This window comes from Penicillium brevicompactum (genome assembly GCF_028827555.1).
Source record: "Penicillium brevicompactum strain IBT 35665 chromosome Unknown utg000002l_segment0_segment0, whole genome shotgun sequence".
NCBI lineage: Eukaryota > Fungi > Ascomycota > Eurotiomycetes > Eurotiales > Aspergillaceae > Penicillium > Penicillium brevicompactum.
The window spans coordinates 2,155,870-2,168,033 of NW_026623205.1; the positions used below are offsets into that span (position 1 = coordinate 2,155,870).

The following is a 12,164-nucleotide window of genomic DNA, read 5'->3' on the forward strand; positions in this document are numbered from 1 at the left end:
ATATCTTGAAAATCGTCCCGTTTAGACCCCACCCGAGCTTTTTGGGGGAAATTCGTTCTGTCAGCCTCTTCAACCTCCTCAGCCTCAGCTCGGCTGGGTTTTACAATCTATTCCATCATGGCCGGCATCTTCCGCACCATCTACGACTGGCTCCTTCGGATGTTCTGGTAAGTGGGCCGTCGACGGCCCGTCCCCGCAGACCTTTTGCTAAACGCTGCAGGGCCACCGAGATGGATGTCACCATGATCGGGCTCCAGAATGCGGGCAAGTCATCCCTGTTGCGGGTGTTGGCGGTAGGTTCTTTCTGTCTTTCTGTCTTTCTGTCTTGTGTCTGTCGTGTCTGGTATATCCGAATTCCGTGTATCGTGCTGACCGCTGCGTGTAGGGTGGGGAGTTCACTATCGAGTAAGTTGCAAATGACCTCATCGTCCTCTCTCTCCTTCTCTAACCAACCTTCCCAGCTCCATCCCGACAATCGGTTTCAATACCAAACGAGTGCAAAAGGGCCATGTCACTCTGAAATGGTATGTGTCTTTCCTCCCTTTTCCTTTTCCTTTCCTTTCCTTTCCCCTCCCATTCTGCCAACCTGAACTCCCTCGCTAATCCACCACCCCAGCTGGGACCTGGGCGGCCAACCTCGTTTCCGCCCAATGTGGGAACGGTATTGTCGAGGCGTGAATGCGATCGTGTAAGTTCTCCTCGAATCCATAGTATGCCCCCCCCGCCATCCACCCTGCTAACACGGACAGATACATCGTGGACGCCGCAGACCGCGCCGCCCTCCCAGTAGCAACAGAGGAACTCCATGATCTGATGAAGAAGCCCACGCTAGAAAGCATCCCCCTATTGGTCCTGGGCAACAAGTCCGATCTTCCGGACAAGTTGTCCGTAGACGAGATCATCGAGTCCATGGATTTGAAATCCGTTACGCACCGCGAGGTGAGCTGCTATGGTATCAGTGCCAAGGAAGAGACGAACCTGGATGCCGTCCTCCGCTGGCTGATTGCGCGAGCGAGTCGGTGATTTTGAATTGGTGAATCGAAGGAAACTTGGTGATGCATGCGACTCATGATCATCCCCCGCTCTTTGATACTGGGTCGCGCGTGTTTTTTTTTCTGATTGTGCTCATGTCCTGTAGACTCTAGCGTGTTTAGCCTTGGATGTAACGACGTTGACGATGTAGTTTGTTTCCTTTATGCTCGTGCAATTGGTGGTATTCATGCTGACGATGTATGTATATGGTCATGTGTGCTTTTTGGTAGTCGTTTATGAGTATGTCCTTGGGGGCATTTTCGAGGTTTTCTCATGTTTTCCCGGTCGTTCAGCATTTTCATCGACAATCCGAAGTTGTGAGAATAGGGAGGATTGAATAAGTCGGCCATAGATAAATGAACCACGGACCACCCTGCAGTGATGCGTTGGCAGCCAACACATCAAAAGTAAAAGCCCGCCAATGGACTTCTCGGATCGTCTTGGTATAGTTATATGCATTGTTTCAGAATGGGAAGTCTGAGGGTTTTCTGCATATTCCAAGGTTCATGGCTTCTGGTCTTCTTAATCCCCAGGGCTGTATCTATATGGATGTACAATGTAGATCGTACCCTACGTCACGGAGCACTCGCAGACAGTGTAGATCATTCTCAAAGAACATCGAGAACTCAAAGTGGCATTAGTCGTACACAAAATATCTAAGATCAGTTTTGTAGGTCCTTCCTTGCAGACAGGCCAGATCTAGAGTGGCTCAAAGACCCCTTTCAAGCAACCCAAGTGAGCGCAATAACGCCCGTAAACAACAACCCAAAAAAACCGAATCAAATGGGAGAAAGAAAAAAGCACTGAATGGCAAAACCAAATTATTTGCAGCGCTTCTCAACAATGTTCGGCCCATGCTCATCATACTCCTTCTTAGAGATCCACATCTGGTGGAAGGTACCCAGACTAGCCAGGATACTTCCTCCAATCCAGGAACCGAAGCGTCGCTCGGAAGTGTTACCAGCGGCAGTGACACGAACCCTGGGGCCCGGGAACATCTGCATCAGTTCGTGGTTCAGACGTTCGGTGAAACTGTAAAGCAGACTGGATCCACCAGTCACAACCACGTTGGCCAGCAGGTGGGGGCGGATGTCGACGTCAACGCCAGCCAAAGACGCCTTGACGAGCTCGGGGATGGTCTGGGCGGGTGTGGGAGGAGGGAAGGAGGACTCGGGGTCTGCGATGGCGGCCTTAGCATCGAAGAGAGATTCGACGACGCGGAAACGGTCAACGCCAAAGACTTGGTTGTATCCATCGGGGAACTCGAAGGGGCGACCGGGGTAGGTGCGGGCCATGTCTTCGTTGGGGACGCCATTGGGACCGGGGGCAGAGAGTCTGGTAGGTCCGGGCCACACCTGCACGACACATTCCTTGAATTCGGTCAACGTGCGCTCCTCCAAGAGGGCGCGGTATGAGGCGTCGGGGGCCTTGTCGGCTGGGAAGGTCTTGTATTTCGCTTGGGGCGGTTGGCCGGCTTCAACGGCAGTCTTCGAGCTGATGAGGTAGTGAGGTGTGATTGTGATCGGTTGGGGGGAGTTGGCTTTGAACAAAGCGCTGATCTGCGAAGAGATGTAATCACCGCCGAGTGGGGAGTGTTGCACGCCTCGCTTCAGGATCATTCCATCGTGGACCGGGGTAACGGAGATGTTGGAAGCGCCGATATCAATGACAAGAGCGGAGGCCTTGCCAGAAGCAAATCTGTAGTTGCGTCGTGTCAGTGGAGTCTGTTACATTGTTGCGACGGGACATGATACTCACGAGGCAAGAACACCAGTGCGCGCAAGATAGAAAGCCGGAGTATCCCACTTCTCCATCGCGATCTCAATGGTCTTTTCACGCGCCTTTGCCGGGTTCCATCCAGGCTCTGTCATCAACAATGGGCTATCGGACAGAGGCTTCTCATCTGACTCAACCTCCATCTCTGCGGGGAGCTCGTCGCTCGCGACATCGTTCAAGCCGTTCTGGAAAGGATTGCCCGCTTTCGTGCCGGTGAGCCGGGACATGAATGAATGTTCCCATACTCTCTCTGCCATATCCCAATCCTCCACGATACCGTCCTTGTTGAGCGGGTTGTGAACGGACAGACCTGGTCGCGGGGTAACAAAGACATCGTCGCCGTACACAATCTTCTCCTGCCCGTCGGCATTGTATTTTCCATAGTATGTGGGGATCAGTGACTTGGGAGCGTCTTCACCAGCAAAGCCAGCGCGAGTGGTTGAGTAACCGGGGTCTAGGACGATAGCGGAGACCTCATCTGTGAACGCGTGAGATGAGCATTTTGAACAATGAAATCCAGACGGCCAGCGATAGTTGTCAGTCAATTGGATAGTCAGGGATCACGTACCTCCACCATACTCGGCAGCTTGAGGTGGGTTGGAAGGGTTCATTGCGAGGGTTGCGCCGTGATGTTTAAAAAGCGGATTGAAGCTGTAGGGGTATCATGCGACAGGGTCAAATTAAGAATGATGCAATCAGAACGCGACCACGCGGTTCTGACAGAGGATCAGAGAGGCTGGAAGATAGGGAGAAGGGCGGACCTTTTTGGTGCAGTAGCTTTGGCCGTTCAGATGTTGGACCGCTGAACATGATGCTTAGTCAGGACTGACTAAGCATCGTGGATGGTCCCCAGACAAACCACCTTGGAAGTTGTAGTGTGCTGCCCACTAGGCCAAAAGGCGAATATGACAGAACATGATGTTCTGTAATATCTTGCTCCAAGATTATAGGATCACTATTACAATGCCCAAGGTTTTGATCGGATGGCAACCATGGACGTGGCCCAGTAACCTTTGTTTCTGTAGATGTATTACTCAATTCCAAGTTTGATTTATATGTTTCAGCTTGGAAGTTCACTTGAGAGTACTGAGAATCATATATAACATGCGAATTTGGAATAATGTACACTCTATACTACGTTTGGTGTAATATCCCGAGCATGCACAATACGTAAATCGGCATACTTGGAAGGGAAAAGAAGTGCAAGAGCTATGCAGTTGAGCAAGGACAGCCAGACGCCAGAGCCCACGTTGCCATTGGGACTTTCCATCGAGAAACACTGTGACACAAAAGCCCTATTCCGTCATACAAATTGGAAGCGAATGCAACGCCACACTGGGATGCTTTGTAAATATCTTCACAGTATTGACCAGGGTCCTCGCGAACGTCTGAGCTTGTGTCGAGCTCATAGTATCGCTGGTCGTCACGATCTGCACTTGCAGTCCATCATCCTCAGTGATACACCGAATCAAAACCTGACTTTGGAAATACCTTCGCCGCGCTCCACCCGAATTGGAGATTTGAGCTCCGCCCTCGAGTGGCCGCGGTTTTCTGTCGTCACCACCGAGATGGTTGATGCTAAATCTGACCTTAGTATCTGAAGGCCAGTCCGTACTCTTGGCGATAATTTCAGACAGGTCAAGATGTCCGTGTTTGGAGACCTTGGTGTACTGCTCCCGCAGCGTTTGACACAACTCCAAAACAGAGCGAGATCGGTCCAGCTGGACACGAAGTGGATTCTTGTTCACGCAAGGACCGATAATCTGCTGAACCCCGGGCAGGTCAATGTCCCGGGTGCTCATGGTCATCGAAAATACCACATCGTCATTCTGGACGAGATCTGCGAGAAGGAGGGCGAAGGCCGCGTTTACTAATGTCGGAGTTGTGATATCTTCCAAGGCAGCGGGCAGTTTCCCAAAGGCCGATTCATCGATGTCACCAGCAGATAGATCTGCACCCGCATCTGCGCCCGGGGGCATTGTCATTGTTGACCCGCGCAGATAGTTTCTCCAGAAGTCGAACGTTGACTTTGATCGACGACTGGCACAGTAGTACGCATATGTGGAAAAGGATGTGCGAGCCGCAGGTGGGGCTTCAGCTTCATTGTAGGCTCTTGCCAACTCACTGAGAATGAGCGGATAGGTATATCCATCAAACTGGGCGTGTGTGAGCCGTATGATGAACATATGATCATCATCGGATCGGGAGATCAAAGTGAATTTGATAACCGGCTTTCCTGAGAAGGCATCATCAAGTATGTAAGAATCACAGAGAGACTGGCACATTGGTTCCAGAGGCTTCTCCGTGACGATGTGATTGAACGGCACATCAATGGACTCGAAAATGGCTTGCAGGAAGCTTCCTTGGTGTCGGACAAAAGCTGTGCGCAAGGAGGAGTGACTTTGTACCAAAGACTCACAGGCCAAACGCATTCGATTAGCACATATCTTTCCTTTGATGGAGTAGGAAAAGCAAGTTGATCCCATCATCAGCCTGAGGAAATATGCCTGAGATTCTGTGACTGGAAGTACGTCAATTGCCTTGCTATTGCCCGCTGAAAAGCCAAGAGCCTGAGATGAAACCAGAGACTTTTGCTCGGGACTTAGGAGGGAGAAGGGCTCGGCGTTGAATGTTTCATCGGCACCTTGTTGCTCGACCAGGGCTTTAGCCAGAGGGCCAAGTTGTTTATGAGCAAAGACGTCTGACACGGAAATGGCTACTCCCTGAGCTCTAGCAAGACCAACGAGATGCATCGCCACGAGAGAATCTCCACCGAGCTTGAAGAAACTGTCATTCTTGTTGATGTGTGAAGGCTCAATGCTCAATGCTTGTGCCCACAGCTCTTGGAGTTTCCGCTCCATAGCCGTGGAATGTTCTGTGATGAGCACGGCCTGTTGTGAGCCTCCGGAAAAATCCGCATTCAACTGCGAAGATGGCGCTCCTTTTTCAGAATCCGTCAGCGCAAAGCTCTGGAGTTGCGAATTCGACAGAGTTTGAAGAATCTTGCGGAAGAACTTTCGGTCAAGTTTGCCAGAAACCATCGCAGGTGCATACTTGACGGGTATATACACAGTTGGTACCATGTATGGCGGCAAAGCTTGTTCAAGATAATGTCGCAACTCAATCAACTGGTCGTGAAGCCCTTCCCAAATTTCGAAGAGAACATTGGTATCGACCGAGCTGGCAACCAAGCCTTCACTGGGGCAGATAAACGCGACAAGGTGCTGGTTCTTGGTGTCACTATCTGCGGAGTCAACAGTAGCAACTTCGACAGCTACATGCACATCACCTTCAAAGTAAAGGTTGATTTGATGCTCGATTTCTGGCAGCTCGAGACGCTGACCGCGGAGTTTGACTTGCATGTCCTTTCGCCCGAGGAATGACAGGCTGCCATCTGGTTTTTGACGAACAAGGTCACCTGTCTTGTAGAACCGTCGGTCTTTTGCCCAAGAAGGGCTCTGAATGAAGGCTGAAGATGTAGCTGCTTCATTGTGAATGTAACCACAAGAAAGATGAGGACCCTCTAGAATCAGTTCACCAGGACATCCAATTGGAACGAGACGGTTATGATTGTCCTTGTCAACAACCCAACACGTTCCACAGGTTGCCTTTCCTATATTGCTAGGATCTGACTCGGACCCCAGCTTCATGTTCGAAGTTGAGATCACGGCACATTCGGTTGGACCGTACGCGTTGATAACATTGATTCCCTGGGCCGCCCACCGCGTAACATCGCTCTTAGAAGCAGCCTCACCTCCCAAAACAATTGTTTTCAGATAGGGTATGGAGGTAGGATCCAAGATTCGGGCATAGGATGGAACCAGCAGAGTCCAATTTACCATCATGCGGGTCATGGCTGCCGATAAAGAATTGAACTTCTCATCATCGCTTGGGATGCAAATACATCCTCCGCAGAGAACGGTGCTCAAAGTCTCGGCCAAGCTCGCGTCAAAGCTATGCGAGCTGAATTGAAGCACGCGAGACGATTTGTTCATGCACATTGTCTTTGAGAATCCTGTCCAGCTTGAGAGGAAAGCTCCATGTTCAATCACAGCTCCTTTGGGCTTTCCTGTACTCCCCGAGGTGTAGACAATGTACGCGATATTCCTTGCGTTGGCCTGACTGGGGCTTGGATAATCCTGCGGGGACCATAGCAGATCAAACTGCTGCTGATCAATTTCGAGCACAGTTTCGGCCACGCTCTCTGCGAAAAGAGCCGAGAACCTCGGCGAGGAAAGAACGACTCGGGCATCGACGTCTTTAACTAACTCACACAGACGAGATTGCGGATGGGACGCGTCGAGTGGAACAAAGGCAGCTCCTGCTTTCAGCACTGCGATGATAGCAACAACAAACCAGTATGACTTCTCGAAACATAATGGCACACATGCTCCGGGGCCAACTCCAAGGCTATTCAAGTGATGTGCCATGGCTGTGGAGAGCTCGTCAAGTTTGCGATATGAAAGCTCACCATCCCAGGAGCATATTGCCTGAGCGTCTGGTTGTTGTTGGACAGTCTGCTGGAAAATCTCATGAATACAAGCATCGACGTAGTCTGAGTTTGACCCCATGTTCCAGACCGCGATATTCGAATTATCGTGCGAGCTGAAAAGCTCAATATCGGCAAGGGACTGCGTGGTGGAATCACTGTTCAAGGAGGAGATAGCCTGTTGGAAGTGGTGGGCCAGATTATCCACTTCCACTTTTGAGATCACCTGGGGATCAAAATTGGCTTTGATATCAAGTGACTGCTCGTTGGACCCCAAAGTACATTCGACAATTATTCCATATGGGTGAGTTTCGACCTCGTGAGTATCCAGTCGAGTCCAGTTGAGCGGATGAGCCTGGGCGTTATGGGGCTGGATGACGAGAAGGTTTTGGAATTGACAAGCAGTCTCCGTATCTTCATCGATCTTGCGAATATTCGGCAGCCCCATATGCTCAAAAGCAATCACGTCCGTGGCATGGGCCTGGACTTCCTTCACGTACTCGTCTGCCTTGCGTGTATAATCCAAACGCACTCTCATGGGAACTGTGGCAACTGTGGGCCCCAGTACCTCTGTCACGCCTTTGACTGGTGTGTCTCGGCCGATGAGAACCGTCCCGAATACCACGTCTTCAGAGTCCGAGTGTTTCCCAACAGTCAAAGCCCATGCTGCCTGTATGACGGAGGAGATCGTGATCCCAGAGGCACCCCGGGGAGCGATGGTAGTTGAATACAGCAAAGACGCGCTGGTTCTTGGTTGGTAGGTTTTGGAAGGCAGAGGGGGAAAGTCTTGGTACTGATGTTGGATAGCCGAGATTTCCAAAACCTTTCATGCTCATCCTTATCTGTGTTGAGGACATACTCGATGAATTGGCTGTACTTGGGAGGCCTGATCTCCTCTTTGTCGGCTCCATGGTACACAGCAGCCACCTTTTGCCAAATCAGCGCAAGCGACCACAGATCGTAGATGCAGTGATGAATCGTCCACACAAAATTGAGATCTTTGCCTTCGGAGTTTGAGATAATTGCAAATCGCACAAGAGGATCGCCGAATTCCATAGGCGTTGCCTTGTCTTTCCGAAGATAGTCCTGCAAAACAACCGATTTATGCCAGTGAATACCTTCCTTGACGATAACTTGGAAGCAACCAGCAGGATTGTACAGGTTTACCATGCGGGTCCGGAGGATATCAGCCGTCTCTACTACCTGGTCCCAAGCCTTTTGAAAAGACTGGACGTCGGTTCCAGTAGGAATCTGGTAAACAAATTGAGAGACATAGCTTCCTTGTTGCTTGTTGGAGATGGCCATCAGTCCCGCTTGCAGTGAAGTACAGGGGTACAGATCCTCGATCATTGTAGGATCAATTCCGGGATGGGCATTGCTGATCTGGGCCAAAATCTCCGCGACCTCTGTCCCCGGAAGTTTCATGAGCTTGAAAGGGGCTGCATGGTCTGTCTCCTCCCCTGACTCTGACATCTTGGCCACACCCGCCATGTCGGAGAACATGGGGTAGCGAAATATTTCTGTGACAGGCATCGACATTCCATTTTTCCCGGCTTCAGCTGCGAGGAGGACAGCAGTGATCGAGTTGCCTCCGACCTCGAAGAAATCGTCGTCATCTTCAATATACCGCTCGTCAATCGCCAAGACGGCAGCCCATAGGGACTTTAGCATCAACTCCATTGAAAACAAGGGTGACAGATTCTTGGTTGCGGCGTGCTCCTGAATTGAAAAGGATAGTTCGGTTTCGACTTGGGTGGAAAACTTCCGAGTCACGACCTAGAGATCATCTTCCATCGTGTTGGGTCTGAGAAATAATTGGGGTACAACGTCATAGCTGATACATATACCTACAAAGGGGAGTGACTAGTGTGGAACCTTTCATGTACTCCGTGCAGATGCGGATCAGTCATGGCGAAATGGAGTGACCACTTGAGTGAGAAGACAGCATGTATAGCGGTGAGAACTACCTTACTTGCAGATCGGCCAAGAAATAGCAGAAAAGGTTATCTCATCACGCAAAATCTCGGGAGATGCGATTGGGGATCACGTCGATACACCGCTGGTATGGATGATGAGAGGTAAAGTAGAGGGTCAAAAGTATTTGAGCTCAGGTACTTCGACCTCAGCCCCACTTCTCAAGACTGCGTCAGAGAGATCTCCTGGATTCAATCCGATCTAATGAACAATACAATATACCACCCTCAATGTCGACATCAATTGATATCAGCCACCTTGTAAAATATGAGATTTTCTTTAAAAAAGGACAAGAATGGTTTCAATGTTCCAAAACCACTGCGTGAGGGTTAGGCTTAACAGTGGATTCCGAAGTACTCCGTACTGTAGATCTCAAGGGGCCTGGCCCACCTACGATTCCGAAACTTGGCAAATGGGTCCCTAGCTTTTTGTCAATCGATCTTCATGTCGATCTTTCGCGATCTTACGGTTGTAGAAATAGAACCCTTGGAGGCGTCACTTCTGACAATGTGGATAATAGCTTAAATGGGGGGCCTTGTCTCATACCAACAATCACAACCTCTTCCACATTTTCTTTCTGACCCGGACACGCGAAAATGACAGAGCAAGAAGTTTTCCCGTGAGTAAATAGATTCAATTGTCCACATTGGAACAAAATCCCTAACTTCCGATAAAAGAGTGCCACCAACCCATTTCAACCCGGAACGGGATGGGGCAAGCCTCCGAGGAATGGAGGAATACAAAAAATTGTACAAAGAGTCCCTGGATGATCCAAATGCCTTTTGGGCCAGACTCTCTCGAGAACTCCTGACATTCGATCAAGATTTTCATACTGTCCGTGAAGGTACTCCCCTACAAGGGGACATCTCCTGGTTTTTAGGCGGGCGTCTAAATGCAACATACAATTGTGTCGATCGGCACGCAAAGGTCAATCCCGATCGCAATGCCATTGTCTACGAGGCCGATGAACCAAACCAGGGACGAACAGTGACCTACGGTGAACTACTAGCCCAGGTATCTAGCACTGCATCTGCTCTCCGGGCGCTCGGTGTCAAAAAGGGTGACCGTGTCGTGGTATATATGCCAATGATCCCAGAAGCTTTCATTGCTGTGCTTGCTATTTCCAGGTTGGGAGCAATTCACACTCTGATTTTTGATGGGTTTTCGCCGAGCTCTATAGCCGATCGGATTCTAAACGCAGAGGCCAAGATTGTCGTCACGGTTGACCAGGCAAAACGCAGTGGACGAGAGACTCCCATGAAGAAGGGTGTCGACGAGGCTCTTGCTAGGTGTCCCAATGTGCGCACAGTGCTTGTCTACCAACATTGCAAATCTCCAGTACCTTGGGCCGAGGGTCGGGATGTCTGGTGGCACGAAGCTGTTAAACCAGATGCTGAATTTGTCGAGCCTGAAATCATGGATTCCGAGGATCCCCTTTTCATTCTATACACTTCCGGCTCCACAGGAAAGCCAAAGGGCTTGGTGCATTCAACAGCCGGATTTCTGACCGGCGCGGCGGCGACCGGCAAATATGTCTTCGATATCCAACCGTCTGATACGTTCTTCTGCGCAGGCGACATTGGTTGGATCACCGGGCTGGTATATGGGTTTTACGCACCACTTCTCTTAGGATGCACGACAGTCATATTTGAGGGAAGTCCGCTTTATCCAACTCCATCGCGGTACTGGGAGATCTGTGAGAAGCATGATGTAACCCAATTTTATGTCGCGCCCACAGCTCTCCGTCTTCTGAAAAGGTTCAGCGACTCTGAAATCTCGCAGTCGCTGTCTTCCCTGCGTGTTCTCGGGTCGATTGGCGAGCCCATTGCACCCGAGGTGTGGAAATGGTATCACCAGGCTGTAGGCAAGGGGAAGGCCCATGTCCTTGATACATATTTCCAAACGGAGACAGGCTCACTCGTCCTTACACCGCTGGCTGGTGTCACTCCGACCAAGCCGGGAAGCTGCACCCTTCCATTCTTTGGTGCCGATCCCGTTATATTGGACTCTGTCACAGGCAAAGAGATCGAATCGCCGTGTCCTGAAGGAATTTTGGCATTTAGGGACCCATGGCCAAGTATGGCGAGGTCAGCTTGGGGCGATCCTGAAAGGTTTCTGGACACGTATTTCCGGCCCTACCCCGGCTACTATGTATGTTTGATTAGATCCATGGATCTCTCTCCCCCATTGATTGGCTAACCTTTTTCGATCCAGTTTACCGGCGATGGTGCTCGAAAAGATTCAGATGGCTACTACTGGATCAAGGGCCGGATTGATGACGTGGTGAATGTTTCTGGTCATCGCCTCTCAACTGCAGAGATCGAAGCGGCTCTTCTCGAAAACGAGTATGTAGCGGAGGTGGCGGTTGTTGGTGTAGACGACGAAATCACTGGCCAGTCTGTGGTCGCCTTTGTGACTCTCAAACAACAGCCCGAGGGAAGAGACATTCGCAAAGATTTGAAAAAGCAAATCACTCGAAGTATAGGGTCCTTAGCCCTTCCCCGCACGATCCATTTGGTCAGTGATATTCCGAAAACTCGATCTGGGAAGATCACTCGACGGATCATGAGGAAGATTCTCAGTGACGACATGGAAAACATCGGGGATACATCGACGGTGGTCAATCCCGCAGCTATAGACATCGTTGCGGATGTTGTTCTCGGACCAAAGAAATGATAGGAATCCGAAAATCTGGAGTATTTATTGCAACCCTTTCTTTTCACGGCTCGGGGAAAGATATCACGGGTTATTGTGCATTCTAGAACCTTGGAAGCGGGTCTTTCATAATGGCATGATTTTTTTTGGAATATCACTATGGTATCTTATGCATTTTCAAAAGAAAGAAAAGACGTGGCGTACAATCATTCAAAGGGATGTGCTCCTGCTCGTGGCA

The 12,164-nt window shown here is 50.2% G+C and overlaps 4 protein-coding genes across 4 annotated transcripts; 2 read left to right on the forward strand and 2 right to left on the reverse strand.

Annotated features, from left to right (window-relative positions):
* Nucleotides 1-117: 117 nt before the first annotated feature.
* N7506_003491 (ADP-ribosylation factor-like protein) lies at nucleotides 118-1,023 on the forward strand (the record flags this gene model as incomplete). The annotated part of the gene is made up of 6 exons (XM_056952786.1): nucleotides 118-167; nucleotides 221-293; nucleotides 386-405; nucleotides 462-524; nucleotides 617-688; nucleotides 750-1,023. 6 exons carry the CDS (start codon nucleotides 118-120, stop codon nucleotides 1,021-1,023), a joined length of 552 nt encoding a protein of 183 aa, XP_056814478.1.
* Nucleotides 1,024-1,853: 830 nt separating this feature from the next.
* N7506_003492 (actin family protein) lies at nucleotides 1,854-3,419 on the reverse strand (the record flags this gene model as incomplete). Its single annotated transcript, XM_056952787.1, has 3 exons — nucleotides 1,854-2,730; nucleotides 2,791-3,286; nucleotides 3,377-3,419. 3 exons carry the CDS (start codon nucleotides 3,417-3,419, stop codon nucleotides 1,854-1,856), a joined length of 1,416 nt encoding a protein of 471 aa, XP_056814479.1.
* Nucleotides 3,420-4,103: 684 nt separating this feature from the next.
* On the reverse strand, nucleotides 4,104-8,977 carry N7506_003493 (uncharacterized protein; the record flags this gene model as incomplete). Its single annotated transcript, XM_056952788.1, has 2 exons — nucleotides 4,104-8,040; nucleotides 8,157-8,977. 2 exons carry the CDS (start codon nucleotides 8,975-8,977, stop codon nucleotides 4,104-4,106), a joined length of 4,758 nt encoding a protein of 1,585 aa, XP_056814480.1.
* Nucleotides 8,978-9,867: 890 nt separating this feature from the next.
* Nucleotides 9,868-11,947, forward strand: N7506_003494 (acetate--CoA ligase; the record flags this gene model as incomplete). Its single annotated transcript, XM_056952789.1, has 3 exons — nucleotides 9,868-9,890; nucleotides 9,949-11,422; nucleotides 11,486-11,947. 3 exons carry the CDS (start codon nucleotides 9,868-9,870, stop codon nucleotides 11,945-11,947), a joined length of 1,959 nt encoding a protein of 652 aa, XP_056814481.1.
* Between the last annotated feature and the right edge of the window lie 217 nt (nucleotides 11,948-12,164).